The sequence below is a fragment of the Meleagris gallopavo genome, chromosome 14 (assembly GCF_905368555.1).
Source record: "Meleagris gallopavo chromosome 14, MGAL_WU_HG_1.1, whole genome shotgun sequence".
NCBI classification, from domain to species: domain Eukaryota; kingdom Metazoa; phylum Chordata; class Aves; order Galliformes; family Phasianidae; genus Meleagris; species Meleagris gallopavo.
In genome coordinates, this window is record NC_139417.1 from 9,750,532 (window position 1) to 9,772,752 (window position 22,221).

Genomic DNA, 22,221 nt, shown 5'->3' on the forward strand with positions numbered 1-22,221 from the left:
GCATGCAGGAGGCTGGCGGTGAATCAAAGGCGTCGCTCTAATTAAACGGGCCCCGGTTTGTTTGTGAGCCGCATACATTTCCATGCTAATCAGCTGCACACCAGGATCTGGCTTTCCCAGCTCCTGATTGGGAACGTTGCAAATAGGGAGGGGGATTGGGGACACGAGGCAGTGCTTGGGATGAGATGTGGGTTTTTTTTGGGGGGGAGGGTTCTCCACAGCCCGTCTGCTTGGGTTGGTATTAGCAGGGTATGTACATCTCACCTGTGGCTTGTGTGTGGTCCTGCTGCTACTGGGGAAGTGCTGAGGTGATGATAGGGTCTGGGCTGCTTTGCCATGCTGCAGTGGCCACAGCTTGTCCCTTCCAGTAAGGGATGGGGGGGCAGCATCCCAATAATGGGGCACTTTCCCCAACCAGGCAGAGGTGAAGGGTGCATGGGTCTGTGCTTACTCCTTGCTCTCTCCTGCAGATCCTGGTGGACTTGCCAGCTGACAGGAAGCATCAAGCGCTGCAGTATGAGAACGTGGTGGCCCACGAAGGCAGCTCCATCCTGCGGGACCTGGTGCTGAGCCCTGACCGCCAGCACCTCTACGCCATGACTGAGAAGCAGGTAAGAGGTGGAGGCTGCAGCCCCCAAAGCCACGCCATTGCCACATGCTGCGTCACTTGTCTTCCCCACTCTGTTCCCTGCCGAGCTGTGCTGGTGGCATCCCCCAGATGCGCTGTTGTCTTTGTTGCCTTTGCCCTGATGTCCAGTCTGCACTTTCCCTCTTCATCCTTTGATGTCTCACTGGGGACAACCCCCTGCCCGAAAGTCACTTGCCTACTGATCGTAATGGCTGGGAAGGGCAGATGAGATGCTCTCCAGGCTGTGGCCCCAGCTGCCACCAGAGCTGCCCAGCCACCTCTGTCCCGCCTCAGTCATACCACCTGGGAACACTCAGCTCCTCCCTACTCCCCCTTGTACAAAAACATCACCTCAGGGCACGTCTCCCAGACAGGGCCCTTCTGTTCCTCTCCTCCCCATGGTCCCTGCCCCGGGCATTAATTGTTAGTAGCAGCTGCTTGAAATCCCTGTGCCCCAGGGAGCAAGGGCTGCTGTGAGAGCCGGCATCCCTGCTGCGGGGCTGTGAACCTCCACCCTGCCCTCAGGCTCTGCAGGTGGGCAGAAGCTCCTCGCTCTGAGCAGCCTGTTCTCTCTGGAATAGCTGCTTTTGCACGCTGGGGCAAGAGGAGCCATTGGCTGGAGCTGGTACAGCTGATGTGTCCCCAGACCTCAGTGTGTGCACCTGTGTGCCTACTGCTGCCATCCCCAGTTCAGAGCCGTCCAAAGGTACAAATCTAACTCTGGCATGGGCATGCAGCTGTCATCCTGAAAGCGTGGTTGGTGCTCACGATAAGAAGTTTTAGTTGGCTGTGAGGGAGTTTGCATGCTCCTGGGCTTGCTGGAGAGCCTGCTGCTACAAGTTAATCCATCAAAGGGCTGCCAGCACGGGTGAGGTCCCCGCTGCGTCAGGGCTTTGTGCCGAGCAGCAGTGGCACTTCTTGGAGCTGTCGGGCTCCTGTGTGGTCACAGCCTCGTAGCCTGGCCCTGTCTCCTCCCCATATCCAGCCTGGGTGGCAGAGGAGGGGAGAGCCCAGCCCAGCGTGGCAACTCTGTGTTCCTCCCCATTGAGAAGGGGGACAAGGGCATGTTTTTTCCCCAAAAACCAATTCTGTGCTGGTATCTCAGCCCCAACTACTCCTCAAGTTCTCTTTGGGAAGCTTTGCTGCAGGCAGAGCGTTCTCAGGCAGGGTTATCTCAGGAATGTCTCAGGAGTTTGGAGTTGTGCTGGGCTCTGCCTGATGGGGAGAGGTGTGCATGGGTGGGAGTGCTGCATAACTTCTGGCCACTGGCCCGGGGCTTTGGAAGGGGGAAGGATGCTGGAGCAGGGCCTTGCATTTGTCTAGACAGCCCCATGGGGACGGCAGAGCTTTTCCCCCCTCCTCCCAGTTCCTGTCTCTGGTTTCTGGTCTGCTGCAGGAAACCTGAGGCTTTCCAGGTGAGGCAGAAATTGGATTTGGGCTGCAAAATTCAAAACAAGGGCAGTGCCACACCACAGCTCGCAGAGGAAGTCTCCCAGTGCTGTGCCCGTTGCTCTCCCCACCCTCTGTCTTCCTCACTGCAGAGCATCACAGCTTTCCCTCCCTTTGACAGGAGGTCCTGGGATTGAGGCTGTGTTTCTGGGTTCTGGTGAGGAGGGGAGACTGGAGAAGCAGAGGAGGGGAGGAGTTTCCCCAGCCCCCATCCTGTCCCCCCCACTTCTCCTCCCCACTACTTAATAAAAGCTTCTCTCTTCCCTACTGCAGCTTGGTGTTATCAGAGTGCTGGTGGAAAGTAATTAAATGAACAGTTGTAACAGAGCTCGAAGGGCTTGGAGAACGAGGGGATTTTAATCAAATCTGGAGGAGCAATTAATAAAGGAGTGGTAACCCTTTCGGAGTGGGACTACGAGCTGCAGGGGTGTGTGGGAGGTATTGGAAACTGGTGTCAGAGCTGAGCTATTCCCCAAACTCTGCAAAGATGAAGGTTTCCCCATTCTGGCCTTGCTGGGCTGGCCAGGAGATGGTGGTTGTTGTTCTTGTAGAGTTCCCAGACTCAGAAATGTGATGTCCAAGGCATTTCCCAATGCGCCATGGGGTGGTGGATCCGCAGCCCTTTGAGCCCTTGTGACCCAGCTGTCCCCTTGGGCACCACTTCACTGCCTTTTCCCACAGGTGACGCGGGTGCCAGTAGAGAGCTGTGAGCAATACGAGAGCTGCGAGCTGTGCCTGGGCTCCCGGGACCCCCACTGTGGCTGGTGTGTCCTCCACAATGTGTAAGTACCAGGGCTGGCACTGCAGTTTTGCTGACCTTCCACTGCTGTCATGCACCTCACACCCAGCTGTAGGGAATGGAGCCGCTACTGTTTCAGTTCTGGTGAGGCTGTGCCTTGAATACTGTGTTCAGCTGTAGGACCTTCACTGCAAGACACTGAGGTGCTGAAGAGTGTTCAGAGAAGGGCAAGAAAGCTGTGAAGAGTTTTATGAGGAGCAGTTGAGGGAACTGGGATTGTTCAGTCTGGAGCAGAGGAGGCTCAAGGGAGACCTCATTGCTCTCTACAACTGCCTGAAAGGAGGCTGTGGTGAGGTGAGGGTTGGCCTCTTCTCCCAAGTAACAGCAATAAGATGATAGGATAAGTTGTGCCCAGTGAGGTTCAGGTTGGATATTAGGAAACATTTCTTCTCAGGAGAGGTGAGGCACTGACACAGGCTGCCCAGGGAGGTGGTGGGGTCACTATCTGAAGGTGTTCAAGAACTGTGGAGATGTGACACTGAGGAACATGGTCAGCGAACACGGTGGGGATGGATTGATAGTTGTACTAGATGGTCTTAAAGGTCTTTTCCAACCTTAATGATTCTGTGATTTTATGACAGGACTGTAAGACATGTGCGTTGTTCACTTTCTCTCTCCATTTTGCCTGGCATTTAATTAAAACACTTCCCATAATGAAATAATGTTGTTGCAGAAAGCGTGGAGAGCAGCGGGGAGGGAGTCGTCTGCTCCGTAAAGGAGGTGATGGAGCATTGCAGGCTGCTCTGTAGGGGTTGGGGAGATGCGTGTGTTTGACAGGGATGCTGCAATAGAAGAGGAGAGGGATGTGAGCATGGCTGCACTGTAGCAGAGGTGCTGGCACAAAGGGAAAGCGGAGCTTCTATTCTGACCTCAGGCACCTGAGGCCCATTGCTGGGCACCTCATCCCCCCATTGGGTATTTCTCAGCTTCTCGTCCTCACCGTGGTGGTTTCATCCCCCCAGATGCTCACGCAAGGACCGCTGTGAACGGGCAGATGAGCCCCAGCGTTTTGCCTCCGAGCTGCGGCAGTGCGTGCAGCTCACTGTGCAGCCCAGGAACATCTCAGTCACCATGTCCGAGGTCCCGGTAAGTCCTCAGGGCTGGGAAGGCAGCGATTAAGTTAAATAACGAGTGTGCAACTGACAGGGAGAAACGAGAAGAGAGATCTGATACAAATAAAATGTAGGGGATTGATGAGGGCCGGCCTGTTGCTGGATGCAGATAATAAAACTGTTGATTACTATTCAGAAAAGACGTAACCGAGCAGTAAATGTTTCTCCACAGTATAAATAACAACATCAGATTTGCCATTTGTAGGCCAGAGATCCATCTAGCTCAATATCCTGTCTGACAGCGGCCAGTAGTAGATATTTTGGGATGTGACTTAGATGCACAGCTCACTGCTCTGTCTGTGCAGACAGAAAGGATGATGTACTTCCATGAAATATTTTCCAGGCCATTAGCACTGTAAAGAGAATGCAAAACAGCGTATACTAGCAATAAACTTTTGCAAGCTGCCAGGTCTGGATGTCTGGCACTCAGGAGTCCTGAAGGAGTTGGCCTAAGAGTTCCTTGGCTTGCAGATGGAGCTTTGTAATAAAGAAGTGGATGTTGAGAAAAGTCCAGCAAGCAGAAAAGGCTCTTGTTGGAAGGGCACGTGGGATGACCCAAGTGGCTCAAGATTGCTTGGTTTGACATCAAGCTGAGAAAAGCTAGTGGAAAAAAAATGAGGTAGGATACAACTGATGAAGAATCAAGGATGGGAATATAATTAATGCTAGTCAATGTAGTTTTGTGTCAAACAAACCGCATTTTGTTCTTTGATGAAATTATGACTTGAATTAGAAGAGGGACTGCAGGGATGTGATGTCTCTAGACTTCTACAAGGCATTTGACTCGGTACAACACAACATTCTGATTAAAAATTAGCATTATACAATATTGATAAAGCATGTGTTAAGTGGATTAAGAACTGGCTCCGTGACAGATCTCAAAAAGTCATTGTCAGAGGGGAATTGTCACTGAATGGAAACATTTTGAAAGTGCTTCTGCAGGGATTGGAGTGCAGCTTTGGCTTTTCATCGGTAATGTGGAAACAAATGCGGAATTGCTGCTGATGAGATCTGCAGAGGATGCTGAGACAAACGGGGTGGCATGTTATGGGGTGCTGGGGAGGAGATCCCCATGGGGTTTGTGCTAGCTCAGCAGGGAAAGTGGATTTGATACTGCCAGGTCCTGAGCTGGACTTTGAGGAGTAAGGCTGGCTTTTGAGAGATGTCCTGGGAAGTGGTGATACTGGAAAAGATCCCAGTGCACTGATCCCAGGAAGGGCTGTTTCGTGGGCGTTGCTGGGAGGCATTTGTTGCTCTCTCTGGGGCTATTTCTGTGCCTGCTGGTGCCTGTACCGTGGGGTCTGCTGTGATCAGTGCTGGGATGCAGCACTCGGGCCGGAGACAGCTGCTTAAAGGCGGCTGAGCACCTTCAGTAAACAGCATGTAAATGAGTTGGGGCTGGAGAAAATGCCTTCCAGTGAGAGACTTCCCGAGCTCAATCTGCTTAGCTTATCAAAAAGGAGATTAAGAGGTGACTTGATTACAGAGTATAAGTGCCTTTACGAGGAGCAAATATCAGGGACTAAAGGGCTTTTTAATCTATCAAGGAAAGGCATAACAAGAACTAATGGCTGGAAGCTGAGAAAAATTCAAATTAGAAATAAGGCAAGCGTTTTGTAAAGTGAGAACTGCTGACCCCTGCAATGAATTTGCAGAGGAAGAGGTGAATTCCTTCCCTCTTGATGTCTGCAGAAATAGATGCTTTTCTGTAAAGCATTCTTTAGCCAAACACTGGGCTTGGTCTCTGCAGAGAGGTGAGACATAATGGTTTGTGGTGCAGCAGAGGGCAGAGGATGTCGGGCTGTGATGCATTCAGGATTCTAAGCCATTTGCATCTGCGCTCCTGGCTTGAGTGCTGGGGTCCTGCATGGGGACCATGCATGTGGATGGGAGAGGGGGGTTGCACCCCTGGTTTTCCTGTTGGCTGTTTGCACACAGCAGACACAAAGGAGTCATTTTGTTAGCTTCCTAAGGCCGTGCTCCATGTTCTGTCCTCCAGCTGGTCCTGCAGGCCTGGAACGTCCCCGACCTCTCGGCGGGAGTCAACTGCTCCTTTGAAGACTTCACTGAGTCCGAGAGCCGCATTGAAGATGGGAAGATCTACTGCAGCTCTCCCTCTGCCAGGGACGTCATTCCCATCACCAGGGGCCGTGGTGAGCTTGTGTCCCTTGTCTTGGCTTTGCCCCATAGGCAGACGCTGAGGAGAACAGTCCTGTGACAGTGATCCCCAGCCCCAAGCAGGGGTGGAAATGGGTTCTTGGGTGCTGGAGTAAAAGGACATTGCTGCTTCTCCAGGAGTGGTGCTTGCCTTTGATGTCCCTGTTCTATTCCAAGCCATGGGTGCAGCTACATGCTGACACATTAATGTTCAGTGCAGCAGTCCTGCAAAGCCTGGGCATGCCAGCCTCATTCCAAACCTGTGGACCATTTCTGTAGGTGTCTATGGACTCTTGGGCCCTGCTGACCATGGAAATGTTAAACTCTCCTCCAGTGCCACTCTCGTACCCCAGGGCAGGCATCTGTCCCCATGCTGTAGTTAGCTAAAGGGGCTTGATGCTACTCCTGGGCCCTGCTGGCCCACTTAGTGGCTGGGTGGCTATGGATGGGCACTCTCCTTTTATTTCTGGATTGGGGATTTTGTTAGTTAACAAGAGTGGATATTGTTGCCCAGATCCTTCCAACCCATCACAAGCTGAGGGCTGAACACATGCCCCGGTGTTCATTTCACTGTGTCGTTTCTGATGCCTTTCTCTGCCTTGTTCTCTCTCAGGAGATAAACGGGTGGTGAAACTCTACCTGAAATCTAAGGAGACCGGGAAGAAATTTGCCTCTGTGGATTTTGTTTTCTATAACTGCAGCGTCCATCAATCGTAAGTGGCCTGGGCTTCGTGAGTGTGCGCTGGGAGCAGATGGGCTGGGCAGTATGGGACTTGATCAGAGAGATCTCCATTTGTGGGTGCTGATGTTGCAAGAAGAAAGGTTGAGCACAGCAGTATTGGCAGCGAGAACCCTCTTTTTGTAAACTGGGGCAGTGACCAGAGAGCTCACAGTTGGTTTGGATGTGTGGGAACATGCAGCACCAGGGCAGAACCTCACTTAAGAACAGGGCTTTCAGTTGGAAAAAGCTTTGGAAGAAAAAGCAAATTTACTGCATTGCAGACTGGAGCAGTCCATGTGACTGAAAATGCCAAGCATCTTGTTATTCCTGGAAACAGTTAATAGGAGTGAGTTGGCTAGGCAAAAGGAGAGCCTGTGTTTTCCTGTGACAGTACCTGCTTCCCAGGCTTGCTGGAGGGAGGGCTGGAAAGTTACAGCAACACTGAATGGAACATGCTGCATGTCGTGGGGCAGTTACCCAAGAATTTCCTCAGTGGAAGTAATTGTGAATTTGCTTTCTTGTCAGGCTGCCTTGAAATCTACTCTAAGCGTGGGTCTTTAGGCAGTTTGAGATATGCATGTGATAAAATAGAGGAGGTGGGGATTATTGATGTGCTGTCTAAGCACAGTGTACAAGTCTACCATGCAGCTGCTGATGAGGTGCTGAGGACACTGTGCTCGAACTGCAGGGAGAGCGTCGGGGAAGATGCTGGGGTGTGTTTGGGCAGAGAATTTGGAGCTGGAGAATGCGAGCGATTTCATTCTGCTGCCAGAAGCCTCCCACGGATGGCGGTGCTCCGACTGATCTGTAATTACAGATAAGCAAATGTGGAGTGATCTCTTTGGGGCAGCTTTTTTTGTGAAGGATCTAGCCTGGCTTAGGGGGTTCTGCTGCTGATGGCTCATTCAAAGCGTGCTCAGCAAGCAGGCTGCGTTTTGCTTTTTGATCAGGAAAAAGCAGGTGAGCTGCAGGCACCCCGCTGTGCCGGCTGCTCCAAAGGGAGTGAGTCAGAGAGCCCAAAGGACCTCTGCTTGTGCTCCTGCTGAGGAGCAGCATGCTGCTGAAAAGCTCAGGGTGTGGAGGCAGAGAGCAAAACAGCCAGGGCCAAGGAGCAGCGGGCCCTTCAAACCTCCTGCATCACAGCCCTGGGTGCAGGGAGATGGGCTGTGCTTGGGGAGTGCTGTGGCAGTGAGCCTGCAGACTTGACTTTCTCCCTCACCTTGACTCACGAGATGAGCTTTGTCTCCCTTCACGTCTTGTGGTTTCAATAACATTAGCTCAGCTTTGGCTCAGGATGGCTGCATGTCATTATTTTGCAAATCAAAAAGCAGATGTGACTTTTATTTTTCTAAACGAAAGCAACAAGACTTTTCAGTAGGAAGAGGATCAGATTGGTCCAATTGGGGCCACAACATTTTGGTCCAGTGGGAAGAGCTGGTGAGGGAATTGGCATTTCATTTTATGTGCCTTACATAGCAGCAAAAGAACCCCCCCTTCCCCAACAAACCTACAACAAAGAGCCCTGACTGATTTATTACTGCGTTGATGTTTAATTTTGGGTGCATTATTTAAAAAGGCTAATTATGGATGCATTAATATTTATGGGCTTCGGTTGGAGCTGATAGAATAGTCCGTGTTCTAGGCTGGTGAACATTATTATTATTTTTTTTACATCAAGAATTTTAGGGTTTGGAGGCAATTTTAACTGTGTGACCCGCAGTCAGATCATAACCAAAGAACATGACAATATCCAGGGTGATGCAATACTTTTAAATACCATTTGCAGACAGACGTCTTTAATGGATCTCTCTGGAGTTAATAGCCTTTCGGATCCAGGTTTCATATTTTGTGGAGGAAAATCTATAAGTCAGCTTGATATATTCTGCATTGGGAACAATATGCTTTTCCATGAGGCTAATGTTTTTTTTTCTGCGGAGTTCTCTGATTGCCGTGCATTACGTTTTCTTTTTTTTTCTTTTTTTTTCTTTTTATTTGGGTGGCTTTGGTTGGGTTAGGAGCCAGAGGCCTGAGTGTTGAATCATTTCTCAGCTACAGATAAAGCGTTTGGACTGGTAGAGGCCCTGAGCTGCCTTCCAGGGACAGCCCTTTGTGTCACCTGCTGTGTGGGGACTGCCCCCAGCACCCTGCAGCGGCGCCCACACTGGTCCCATCCCTCAGACCAGCCAACGACAGCAGTAGACATGGGCTGCACTCAGTGCACTTTGCCCTTGTGCAAGCTTGGTTTACTTTTTGTTTCACTTTGGAAAAAGGAACTGAGCAGAAAGCCCCGAGTGTTTGTTCCAAGCTCCTTCCCTAACGTTGCAGTCCTGCAGGCTTTTGTTGGTTGCCCCTTCTTGCTCTGATTTGCCTTGTCTAAAGTGCTAGGTACAGACTAAGATTCTCAGGATAGCTGATTGGCATGCCCGATCAATATACCTTCTAGGGATTTGTGCTTTTCAGAGGGCATGCAGGTTCTGTGCCTGATTGCAGGACGCTTTAAGGTGGATGCTGGCATCCCTTGAAAACTTTGTCACCAGCTTCTTTAGCAAGGAAGTGTGATTTCTCAAATATCATCAAGTGTGGCAGTCACAACAGTAAGATGATGCCCCTGGTGCCTGGAAAAAAGGCAGTGTTGTACCCATTTGTCAGAAGGGTAGAAACAACCCAGGGAACTACCAGCCTGCCAGCCTCACCTCTGTGCCGGGGAAGATCCTACAGCAGATCCTTCTGGAAGCTATGCTAAGGCACGTGGAAGAGGAGGAGGTGTTATGGGATAACCAGCATGGCTTCTCCTAGGGCAGATCCTGCCTGACCAACCTGGTGGCCTTCTGTGATGGTGTAACTGTACCAGTGGACAAGGGAAGAGCCACCGATGTCATCTATCCATACTTCAGTAAGGCTTTTGTAACACGGTCCACCATAACAGTCTTCTCTCCAAATTGGATTTGATGGCTGGACTGCTCAGTGGATGAGGAACTGGTGGTATGCTTGTACTCAGAGAGTGGTGGTCAATGTCTGCATGCAGATCTGTGACAAATGGTATCCCTCAGGAGTCAGTACTGGGACGAGTGTCAATGATAGTAAAGGATTGAGTGCACCCTCAGCAAGTTTGCTGTGTTGTGGTTGATGTGCCAAAGGAGTGGGATGCCATTCAGAGAGAGTTAGGCTGAGCAATGGGACCGGGGAACCTCATGAGGTTCAACAAAGCCAAGTGCAAGGTGTTGCACCTGGGTTGTGGCTACTGCTGCTGTCAGAACAAACTGCAGGATGTAAGGAAGGAATACAGCCCTGCCAAAAAGGGCCTAGGGGTACTGGCGGGTGACAGCTGGTCATGAGCCAGCACTGTGCCCTCACAGCCCAGAAAGCCAACTGTATTCTGGGCTGCATTCCAAAGCAGGGTGGCCAGAAGGTCAGGGAAGTGATCCTGTCCCTCTGCTCTGTGCTGTGAGACCTCACCTGGAGTGCTGCATCCAGGTGTGGAATCCTCAGTACAGGATAGACATGGACCTGCTGGAGTGCATCTAGGGGAGGGCCACAAAAATGCTCCATGGAATGGAACACCTCCCTGCAAGGACAGGCTGAGAGAACTGGGGCTGTGCAGCCTGGAGGAGAGAAGGCTCTGGGGAGACCTGAGGATGGCCTTTCAATATCTATATGGGGGCTGTAAGAAAGAAGGGGACAGACTCTTTAGCAGGGTCTGTTGTGACTGTGAATAGGGTAGGAACATGGAAAAGGGTGTGTAGGGGATCCATGTGCTGTGAAGCTGCCCTGGGCTGGAAGGCACAGCTGCACTAGAGCTGCTCCAGTAAATTTGCACCGCTTTGCAAAGACATCTTGCAGCAGAGCCTTGCTTCCAGCTTTGCAGGATTAGAAGGGTGAGTAGGTAGGCAGAGCTTGCTGTGATTGAAAAATGATCAGGGTTTGTTTGTGGTGAAAACAAATCACTTCCCAGTGAGAGTGGAGAGGATGAGCCTTGTGCCTGGATCTTGCTGCAGCCTGTAGAAAGGCAAGGATGCTGGGAGGGGAGTTTCACTGTATGACCTTTAAAGGTCCTTCCAACTCAAATGATTCTGTGATCCTATGTGTAGTTCAGGGGTGTTGGCTGGGCAGGGTTGGGAGCTCCTGACTTTGTTAGCAAGGGTCTGTTTGCTAAGGGCATGAAGCAGAGCTGGGCCCAGATGCCATGGGTTGCTCTCATAGACTCACCTCATGGGTGTGTTCCCTTGGGAGCCTCCTATGGGGCACTGATCAGGCAAACATGTTTGAAGACCTTTGGGTGCTTTGAAAGTCTGATGAATCTGCCTGTGTCCAGAGAGCTGTGTGCAGATGCTGAGGTCATCTTTCTAAGCATTACTCTTCCACTTCAAAGCATTCCCTGGGAAATTACTTCCCTTTAAAGATAAAGATGTGATGTTGGGCTCTACGGGTGAGGGGAAAATCCCTCTGCGATGCTCACAGAGAGGGGAATTCCTTGGGATGTGGAGCTGGGGCCACAGGCACACTCCTTGCCCAGCCCTCTGCTTGCAGAAATTAGCTGTTTCCAGGGACAACCAAGAGGTATTTGTTCCTTCTGCATCCATGTTTGTTGTCTGGATTTCCTTTCTGGAAACCAGGGGCTGTGATACCAAGAGGAGAGCCAGGCAGACTGGGAACTGGTGCTTGTGCTGTGCTTGCATTTTATGTGCTTATGCTGATGACACCGACCTCGTGGCCATGCACTGCTGCAGCTGTGACCTCTGAGTTGCTGAACATCCTGAGGGTGCCATAAGAGCTCCAGCAATGGTCTGATTGTGCTGAGCAGCCCCAGCTCCTCCTGTGGGCCGGCTGGGAGCTGCCTGCTACACAGCTTCTGCTCTGCAACCCAGAGCTGCATTTCCAGATGCTTACAGATGCTTCTCAAAGGCAGGGCCAGATGGCTGCAAGCAGTTAAGGAAGTGTATATTTGTGTTTTACCACCTCTGAGCTTCGAGGCAGTCACAGATCTGGGTGTAGGATGGCACCATCCTCTGCTTTGGATCACCTTTGTTGGGTCACGTTTGCGCCTGTGCCCTTAGGTTGGCACAAAGGGAAGGACAGAAACTTGATGTCCAAAGAAGTGCTGTCCCTCTGCTGCTCTTTGTGGGGAAGGACTTTTGCAAGCAGGCAGCAAGCCCAGGCTTGTCCTGGGATGAGGAATCTGCAGAGAGTTATCTGGAATTCCTGGAGAGGCTGCACGAGGGCGTCAGCACAGCCGAGGCCATGACCCACTTTCCTGCCCTTCTCTCTGCCTTCAGTTCTGCCTGGCCCCTGCATGAGCTCAGAGGAGCACTGAGGAGTGAGCTGAGGCTCGGTGTCTGTGCTGCATCCTCAGCATCAGCGCTCTGCCTTGCTTCGAGGAAGGGGGGCTTCACATGCAGGAGAAACTCCCTCTAATTATCAGGAGTGATGAAAGCCTCTTAGGCAAAAAGTGATGAGGGAAAAGTGCCTGACCGTGGGAAGGAGAGAGACAGCACAGATGGCATCGTGCTGCCAAGCAACCTGCTCCTGTGTGGGAAACAGACAGCAGTGACAAATGGACGCGCTGGGGATGCAACCCGGGCCCCTCCGTGCAGCGCGACCTTGGGCAGCCATGAGCATGGAGCCGTGCCTGTCCCACAGCAGCACACTCCAGCCTCATCCCAGCTAGCTGCTCACCCTGTTTAGAAGCGGTCTTGGGCTTCAGTTGCTGCTCAGCTCCGTCCTTGTAGGACTGCTGGGTTAGGGTTAGCAGAGAGCTGGGAATCATAGCGAGGTGCCCAGGATGACGTGGAGTAGAACAGAATCGAAGAGTGAATGGTTTGGGGTGGAAGGGACCTTAAAGACCATCCAGTTCCAGCCACCAAGCAGTGGGTATGGACATCTGCCACTGGACCAGGGTGGGCTGGAGCTGGGGTTTAGCCATGCCCCTGGTACCAGGTGCTTTGCGGAAGCTTTGGCTGATGGGTTGTGCTCTGGTGCAGGCTGTACATACAGCAAAGATGCTGTGTGGTGAGGTGTATGAGGTGAACTTACTGATAGTGGCTCTTGATGTCCTTCATAAGGTGAATGGCAAGCTGAGGTAGGGTGTGAGAATTGTCTGCAAGGATGTGGGCAAAGGCAGAGCTGGGTATCAGGAGTGAGCTTGGAAGAGGAGGTCCTGCATGGTGTGTCCTCACAGGATGCCATGGCTGTAGGAGCATCCATGTCCATTAACAAGTGAGAGGGGCAGGGCACCGGGTGGTATGCACTAAGGTCAAATGGCGAAGGAGAACCTTGGGTGGCACGTGATGTGCCCTTGCCCTGGCAGAACAGGGCTGGGCCAGGCTTTTTACCCAGTATCTGTGGGGTGCCTCACACAGAACAGACCCTGTGGCTAGAAACCCCCCTGCTGCCTGTACCTCCTCCTCTTCTGACTGGCCCCTCCCTGCCTGCTGTGCTTCCACCAGGGTTAACCCCTGCGTTCCCTGCCTCACTGCCTTCACTCCTGCATTTCCTTGCCCACCAACCATGGGGCATGAGGGCAGGAGCAATCCCTGTGCTTTATTTATGGTCCCACCCTGTGCACCCCCATCCATCAAAGCAGCCAGAGCTGGGAGGCCACGGCTGTGCTTTTAAGTCGAATCTCTGCAGCTGAAATAAAAATCGCATATATTTGCATAAGGAGCATCTCAATTAGCATATTTGTGGGTAAAGCTAAAAGGGCTGTTCATTTGGAAGTGAAAATGTGAGCGAAACATGGAAATGACTTCCAGCCCCCTTTGCAAGCAGCTTAATTAAATATTTCCTTAGCGTGTGCGTGTGGATTTAGGAAGCTATCGCTGTACATGCAATGGGGTGTGAAACCCCCGGGCAGGGAGCCGTGGCCCTGCATGGTGTGCAGTGTGCATTCAGGCACTGACACAGCTGTCCAGAGTGGTTGTGGGTACCCCATCCCTGGAGGTGTTTGAGACCAGGTTGGAGGTAGCCTGAGCTGGTGCCCGATCAAGTGGTCGGAAGCCCTGCCCGTGGCAAGGGGGTGGAACTACACGGTCTTTGAAGTCACTTCCAACCAAAGCTGTTCTATGATTCTATAAAATGGGGGGGGGGAAAGAGGCTTATTGCTGCTGCTTAGCCCCCAGGCAGATGCAGATGCCCTTTGCTGTATTTACCTAATGCTGCCTGCTCTGCTTTCTCTGCAGCTGCCTGTCCTGTGTGAACGGCTCCTTCCCCTGCCACTGGTGCAAGTACCGCCACATCTGCACCCACAACGCCGCCGACTGCTCCTTCCTGGAGGGACGCGTCAAGCTCTCCGAGGTAAGGCAGTGTGAGCCAGCTCTGCTCTGCTCTCCCTGGCCTGCAGGGAAGGGTTTAGCAGATGAAAAGCCTTTGAAACCGTGTGCAAGCTGTGTCTGGAGTGTTGGGCTTGTCTGGGAAGCAAGGAGGGAATGTGGGGGAAGGGCTGTGAGCTGAGCAGTGCCGGTGCAGGGGCTGCTCGGGAATCCGGGTTAAGTCAGAAAGCACTGTAGGCTGAACCAAGGCAGAAACAAAGGCAGAGACGCTTAAGCATTTCCTTTGATGTTTTTGAAGGGAGCAAGCTTGAACTGTCACTGCAGAACAACTTGTTTTCAGAGAGAGGAAGGCTTAAAGCCATAAAACAAACCATTTCGCTGCACCTCACACGTTCTTCATCTTTAATACTTTGCTAAGAAGCATGTTTTGTGGGGCCTTATCCTGTGGGATCCGTGCCACCAGCTGGGGAAATCCATCACTCACAGAGCATCTGCAGGAGAGCTGTGATTCTGCACCCTGCCCCGCATCACAGTTTGAGCTGTGAAGGAAGAGGTCTGGGGAGGAGAATCCTGTGCCTGGAAGGTAGCTGTGGTGATCTGTCTCTTGTAATTTGTGCCTTGTGAGGTCTCCCTCCACACTCAGGCTCTTGGGTCCCCTTTGGTTCAGGGTTGTCATCCTCACTCTGTCCCAGTGCCTCAGTGCTGGGCTTGGGGCATGCGTAGCGTTAGATGGAGCTGTCTGTGGCCGTGGTGCCCTCAACCCTATTACTCACTTCCCTCTTGCTTTGTGTGTCTCCCTCCTGCCTTCCTGGCTGCTCCAAGCTCCTCACTGGTGCAGAGCGAACTCCCAGCAGGGAACAATCAATTTTTCCCCTTTTTCCTGCCTCCCTCTTCCATCACTTGAGGAGCTTGAGCCCTCCAGTGAGAGTTGGGCCATTATTTAGCCAGAGCCCCTGCAGCACGATGACTCTTATTCTGGGAACAGGATGGATGAAGCAGCACCTTTACACGTCCTCCTTCCAGCAGTTGAAGAAATCTTATAGGCAGGAGGGGAACCACCTTGTTTCATGGTCTGATAGTGATATGACAAGAAAGAATGGCTATAAACTAAATGAGAGGAGTTTTATGGCAGATGTTAGGAAGAAATTCTATACTCAGGGAAATGAGGCACTGCCCAGAACTGTGGGTGCTCCACTCCTGAAGATGTTCAAGGCCAGGTTAGATGGGGCCCCGGGCAGCCAGCTCACAGTAGAGGGATTGGAATGAGATGATCTTAAAGCTCCCTTCCAATCTAAGCCATTCTTTTGTAATATGATTCTTCCCTGTTCACTGTGGAAAGCCAGGGCTCCTGGTTGTACTGCTTCTCCATGAGGAGCTGCTGGATCTTCAGGGGACATTTGGGGTTTGTAGCCTGCAGGCAGATGTGCTTGGGTCTCTACTTGGGGTCTCCAAGTTGTGCACCTCTGTGGTGTTCAGGACTGAAGGGTGTGGATGGCCACCCAGAGTTTGTTGGCACATCTATATGGGGTTGTGCTGGATCTCAGCATCATTACTGTGAGCATGGAGCTGAGCAAAGCCTGCTCGCAGCCAAGTGCATCTGGAGAGCTGGAAAAGCCCAAGCATCGCTCTCGCATGTGGGTAGGTGGGGTTGGCACTTGCTATTTCAGCACAGCAACAGGAAACGAGATGCTGCTCGTCACCCAACCAGGGTGTCGTTGCATGGGATGTGCTGTGGCCCCACCAACAGTGCTTTGCATGCTTGTCCCCTTGGAATTCCCAAGATGAGAGAGCAGTGATGGCTTTCTGCTGCCCCTTCCATCACAAATGACCAAATTCCATGTTTTGGCACCTTCTCTCCTGCTATGATTCGAGCACAAGGAGGCTGCATCTTGCTTGTTGATGCTCAAGCGTGTGCCACACAGAATGCATCATGCGTAGGCCAGAACCAGCCCAGCTCAGCGACCCACACAAAGGGGAATTATGTAATGTGAGAAGATTAGAAAAAGCTGTTATCTCCCAGCTTGTGCCCTGAAGAAATCTGGCGAGGGTTCAGCCTGTCCTTGAGGTCGCCTTCCCAGCCAGCTCTGTGCTTCTGCAAACAGGATGCTCAGCGCTGGCTGTTCCCAGCAGCTCTAGTGTGTGTGCTGGTGGGCAGCTGCTGGGACTCTTCCCCCATCCCCTTCCAGGCAAACCAGTAATATCCCCATCATGTTGTCTTTGGGACGTGTGCACCTTTCCCAGGGGACAGCAGTTGTGCCACTTCCGAACGTAGGCAGGCTGTGCCCCCGCAGACCTCTTGGTCACCCTGGGGTCTGGAGCAGAGCCTGCACTGAGGTTTGGAAAGCCTGGCTCTACACTTTGGTGTGGCCTCAGCAGTTCCTGGCAGAGCACCCTCAGATTGGCCGCAGCTGTGGGCTGTGTGTTGGTGCTGGGATCAGAAATCTGCCCTTTTCCCTGGGTAGGGGTGACCTGGTGCCAGATCGTGGCAATGCTGGACAAATTAAGGGCAGCTGTTCAGCCCAATGCTCTCTGCGGGAGGATGTGTGACTCTCAGTTTTTTTAGGTAAGTTCTGGTCTGTCTGCAGTTCATTTGGCAGGAGTGTGGTAGGTACTGGTCAGAAGAGGCGCGGAAGTCTGCCCACACCAGGGCTTAACTGAGCATCTGCCGCTTCCCACTGGCGTCTGAACTACAGTGGTGTCATTATTTCCTTCTGGGTGTTGTGCAGGAAAAGGCAAACAGCAACCCAGTGCATTGCCTTGAGATGTTACACTGAAAGCGTGGGGTGCCTGGGTTCTGTTGTGGGACACGGCAGGGAGGAGCTGGGTGTGGGTAGGAGCCACTGTGCACGTCCATGTGCCTGGGAATGGCAGCAGCAGGAGGGATGTCCCTGCCTGCTGGCTGCTGTGGCTTTGAGCCCTCAGCTCTGGAGCCTTTGATTACTTCGCATTCCCGGAGATCCTCATTCTCTGTGGCTTTCTCCCGGGGGTGAAGCAGTGGGAAGGGAGGGAGGATAATGCAGCACTGGCTGCTCTCCACTTGTCCCCACTTGCAGAGCGCAGTGGTGGCTGTGGGTGTGAGCAGAAATGGAAAAGGAATTCTCCTTTCCCAAAACAATGTTTTCTGAGACATTCCCTGGTGTCTGCCAATGCACAGCTACCGTGTAGGGTGAAAGCCTTGCAGCATGCGGGCACCAAGTGTGTTTGCGAGTCTAAGCACGTTCTACTTGTGCTTGTTCCTCATTCCCTTGACTGATGGAAATGGCTGAGATCTGGAAGACTTCTTGGAGAACCTAAAAGCCTCCAAGGAAATGATGCTTTGACTTGGCTGGGAAGAAGTCTGGCCCTCTGAGTGCTGTGGCAGCTGGAGCAGAAGAGATGTTGGTGAATAACTCATTCAGCCCTTAGGTGACTAGGGAAGGTGGCACCCAAGGCAGGTAGAGCATGTCTGCCCTATAGCTGCCCCAGCTGTTGTCACCAGGGACTTGGGCAGGTTGAAGCCAGCCCCATCCTTCCTTCGTCCCCATATCTGGTGATACAGCTGTGCAGCTGGAGCTGGGAGTTGCCAGAGAAGCCCAAACTGCAGTAGCAGTTTGTAGCATGACTGTACCTCTTAGCTCTCCAAGCAAACTTAGGCATCTTTGTGATGTTCTCATCCTGCTAGTAAAACAGCTTTAATGGGAGAAACTGAGTTGTGCAGTGTTTGGGAAGGGTGGGAGAGGACATCTTGCTTTGCTCTTCATCCCATAAGTTTGTACATCCTTTGAGCAGAGAGTCTGTTTTCTGCAGGAAAGCAAGCCATGGGGACTGAACAAAGCTTTTCCAAGGGCCTTAAGTGACAGGCAGAGTTCCGTCAGCTGTTTGGATGACTTGTAGGGGAAGTGAGTTGTCCAAGTGCCCCCACCCCTCCTGCCACCCCAGGGGCCAGGCAGTGCTGCCCCAGCACCCACCAGCACCAGGTGCTTCCTGTTTGGGAGCCAGCTGAAATTTTTGCTGGATGAGACAGTTCTGGCGGCAGATGCAGAGCATGTGATGTCGTAGGGGGACTTGGCTCCAGCTCAAACCACGAGTCAGCAAATCGGCCCCATGTTTGTGTGTACATGGGGAGAGGAATGCCTGTGCCTGCTACACCCCTTGGGTTTGCAGGGAGCCTACGTTCTTGTAAGCATCCATAGTGAGCCCAGTTGGGTGGATAAACTGTTTGCCACCGTGGCTGGGCTGAGAGCATCAGTGATGATGGTAAAATGAAGAAGTGGCAGCACTGAGAGCAACAGTCACTGTGCTGAGGATTCCCAGCCTGGCCCTGCTTTCCTCTGTTACTGCATGTTTTGGGAGCAGATAGGTTCTTCCCTTAAAAACTGTGCTTTTGGGGAATACAGGCTTGAAAAGAGTGGGAAATTGGAAAAGCGAGATAAGTTGGAGTTTTCTGTTAATATTTGCTAAATGAAACAATTTTTAAAACCTCTCCACAGCATTTCGAAGTCAGGCTGATCGCAGCCTGTGGGATAAAGCCTGGGGCTGTACGGGGTCTGGCCCAGTACGGTGCCAACGGCTGGGGCTGGAGCTGCCCTGCAGCAGCAGTTTCTGGTTTTAAACGAGTCATTTCAACACACGGAATTCCCCCTCGCTGTTATTTTGGGCCAACGCTGCCAGGAGTCGAGACCCCCGGCAGGCTCTGCAAAGCCGGCGTGGGATTGCATCAGGCTGTTATTGCCCAAGTGGCATCCGTCGGGGATGCCGAGCTGTTTCACTGCCTGAGCTCATTTATTTTTGCTCCCTCCTGCTCTCCTGTGCTCTGTGCACACAGCTCCCCCGGAGCAGCTGGGCGCCAGCGGCTATTAAAAGCTGCATGGAGGATCCCCAGGGTGCGGGGGGCTGTCAGGAGGAGCCTTCCTCCCAGCTTGGTCTCATTGGTGCCCCTCTGGAGCCGCTGGTTTCAGGCACCCTGCCATCGGGCTACCCTGATTTGGCCACAGAAATAGCAGAATTCAGTATGGCACCACAGAGTCATGTTGCAGAGGGATAAAAGGGGTAAAAGGCTTTTCTGTCTGTTCATGGACAAAGGGGATTGGAGGCCATGTGAAGTTGGAGAGTGCGACCTGACAGGGCACAGCCCAGTGAACATTAACTCTGAAGCCTACTGACCTCGATGACAGCAGAAGAGCCCACCTTGTTGGAGTTGTTGTGCCCAAACATAGAGCTGATATGTTGCTGTCTCAGTCCCAGGTTCTATAGCTGGTCCCCTCCCTGCCTCCCAACAGTCAGGATTAACCTGTAACATGGAAAACTCGGTTCCCCTGCCCTGAGGTTCACTTCTGGTTTTCAGGGCTTTGCTCAGAGCATCCATGAGATGATGATGGGTTGGGTGTGCTCAGGGTGGCCAGGCCTGGTTTCCTTGCAGCGCCCTGCCCTGCTTCATTACTGCCCTTGCTCTCCTTGCAGGACTGCCCACAGATCCTGCCCTCCACCCAGATCTACATCCCAGTGGGTGTGGTGAAGCCCATCACCCTGACCGCCAAGAATCTGCCGCAGCCACAGTCTGGCCAGCGCAATTATGAGTGCATCTTCCACATCCCTGGCAGCACCACACGTGTCACAGCTCTGCGCTTCAACAGCACCAGCATCCAGTGTCAGAACACCTCGGTGAGTGCTCTGTGCTGTGAGATCACGCAACATTTCTCTGCCCAGTGCATGCTTCACTTGCAGGCTGTTTGTTCTTGCCTGCTGCGTGGCCAGGTGTGCTTTCCCTGGGGCAGTTGATGGAGATTTTATGACTGGGGGGGGGGGGAGTTCCCAGCCTGTGCTCTCTGCTGCCTTGCATCCAGGTGCACAGGGAGGATGCTGTGTGGGGTTGTTCCGGATGGGATCAATACTCCTGCTGCCCCAGGAGACTCGCTAGGATTTGGGAGCACTTCCAAGGAAACTCACTTTTGAAAGCTGAGGAAAGTTGCCTGGGCCAAGGCCAGCTGGCCTGATTGTGTCAGAGCAACACTCCACTCCCCTCTGCTTCCCTGACCTCAGAATCCAGCCAACACCTTCTCCATGTCCCACTCTATGTTTATTCCTCCCACTTGTTCTGTCCCTGAGTGAGATGAGGTTTTGCAGCCGTGTGAGCTTGCCCCTGCTGCGTGGCCATCCCACGTGTGGAGCATCAAGCCCCTGAGCAGACAGACCCAGGGTATTAATAGCTGTCCCCTTCGGGGAGATGGCACTGCTCAGCTGCATGACTGCCCTGCTGGGCTCTGCACGGACCTTTCTTCATCTGCATGAAGCCAACCCCTCCCTTATCCCTCTGATTTAATCCTTTTAAAATTTGTTTTCCATCGCTCGCGCTGTAAAAGCTCATTTGCAACCTAACACCAGTCCCTGCTCCCCCATCCTTTGGTGGCACGGTGACATTTAGAAGCCATTGGAGGAGCCTCCATGGGATGCAGTGTTAGGGCACGAGGAGCATCCTGAGCCCACTGCTGCTTACCCTGTGCAGTAACGCTGGGGCTGCTGTGCTGCCAGAGCTCCTGCTGTGCCTCACGCAGTTTGATAGGAGCAGAAATGCTCACTGTCCTGAGCTGCAGGTGAAAATGATACCAGTGGGTCTGGGTTGATGATGATCCTTTGCCACGCAGAGCTTTCTCCAGACACCATTTCAGCTGTCGTCAGAGATTGGGTACAGCTCAGTGCTGGTGACTGCGAGGCTCAGGTGGGCTTCTCCCTGGGCTGGATGTTTGACCCCAAAATTGCCCCAAATTAGAAGGAAATGGCTGGAAAACAAGCCGGCAGCATCGCAGGCTGCATGGGCTTGAGATGGGCTCTGCAGCACTGGAGTGTGAGGCAGGAGGCTTTGTTTGCAGGCGCAGGGCAGCTTCACAGAAGGAGGAAAAAAGTTCTGGCTTGAAAGAAGCTGTCTTTCTTCCTTTCAGGGTCTGCTTGCCTGCTTTAACGTGTGAGGGCATTTAGCCAGGCTGCTTTATGGTGTGCGTGATTCAAATTCACACTTCTGTGAAGCTCGTCTCCTCCCTGTCTTTTTTGCAGTCCATCTGGCTCGCTGATGGCACGTCACTCTGCATGCAGTCACCCAGCGCTGACCCGGGGCTCTGTTGCCACCAGACTGGGGGGCTCTGCGGGCTCATGTCCCTTGGATCCATTCCTTGGGTTGGATTTGGATCTTTCCTGGTGCAGAGGGCATTGGGGATTGGAGAACTGGAGGAGTGGTGAAATCCTCCCAGCGTGGAGGGGGGGAATTGATGCCCTCCATTCAGGAAGGCTTTCAGAGGACTTTGTTTCCTCGAGTTCAATGGGATCTAAACAAGAGGTTAATTACTTTGCTGAATTAGGGATGTTTTCCTGAATTGCAGATGAATGGGAAGGATAATAAGTCAAGTCCACTTAAAAGTCTTTGTCTTTTGTTTAGTTTTAGTGCTTGTCAAACTCCAATGACTTTTTGGCACTTTGAAGAAAGGACATCTTTGTTAAATATTCAACAGCCCATTCATTAAGGTTTGAGTGCTGACTATAAACATCATGTGAGACACCCAATAGATCTGCAGCAGGCTCTAGGGAGAGCAGGCTCGGTGTTCCCCATACATCCCAGGTCAAAAAGTGAGCAGAGAAACCCCTTTTGTGCCTCCTTACTGCAATCCCTTCTCCTCTTCAAAAGGAAGGCAACCCTGAGGGTTTTCTGCAGGCATTGTAAAGAAGCAAAAAAAGAAAAATGTGACTTAAGACAATAAATTCTTTCCCAGTGCGGTAGTTTTTTTTGTTAATTGGGTGATATATGGATGTGGCTTAGTGGGCAATATTGGTTATAGGCGGATGGTTGGACTGAATGGTCTTAGAGGTCTTTACCAACTGTAATGATTCTATGATTCTGGAGGCGGACTCTCAGATTTACTTCCTTGCAGTGGAGGATGAGTAGATGGTCACCTGTGTCCCTTGCTTTGTGCTGCTGAATTTCACATTCCAAGCAGCGTCCACCTCTGCCCATTCTTTCCCAAGAAAATAGCCCAAGAGCTGCTTGTTCCCTTTAAATATAAAAATAGGAAGAACCCTCATCTCCTTTCCACAAGCATATGAGTTTGTTGTCTCAGCACTTTAAA

The 22,221-nt window shown here is 52.1% G+C and overlaps 1 protein-coding gene across 1 annotated transcript in view; it reads left to right on the forward strand.

Moving 5' to 3' along the window:
* The window catches only part of PLXNA1 (plexin A1), an 88,332-nt gene that overhangs the window by 27,527 nt on the left and 38,584 nt on the right, over positions 1–22,221 (forward strand). Inside the window, 7 exon segments of the mRNA XM_019620119.3 lie at positions 471–611; positions 2,759–2,859; positions 3,839–3,962; positions 5,988–6,141; positions 6,759–6,858; positions 14,042–14,156; positions 19,571–19,771. Of these exon segments, the coding sequence (XP_019475664.2) occupies positions 471–611; positions 2,759–2,859; positions 3,839–3,962; positions 5,988–6,141; positions 6,759–6,858; positions 14,042–14,156; positions 19,571–19,771 (936 nt within the window).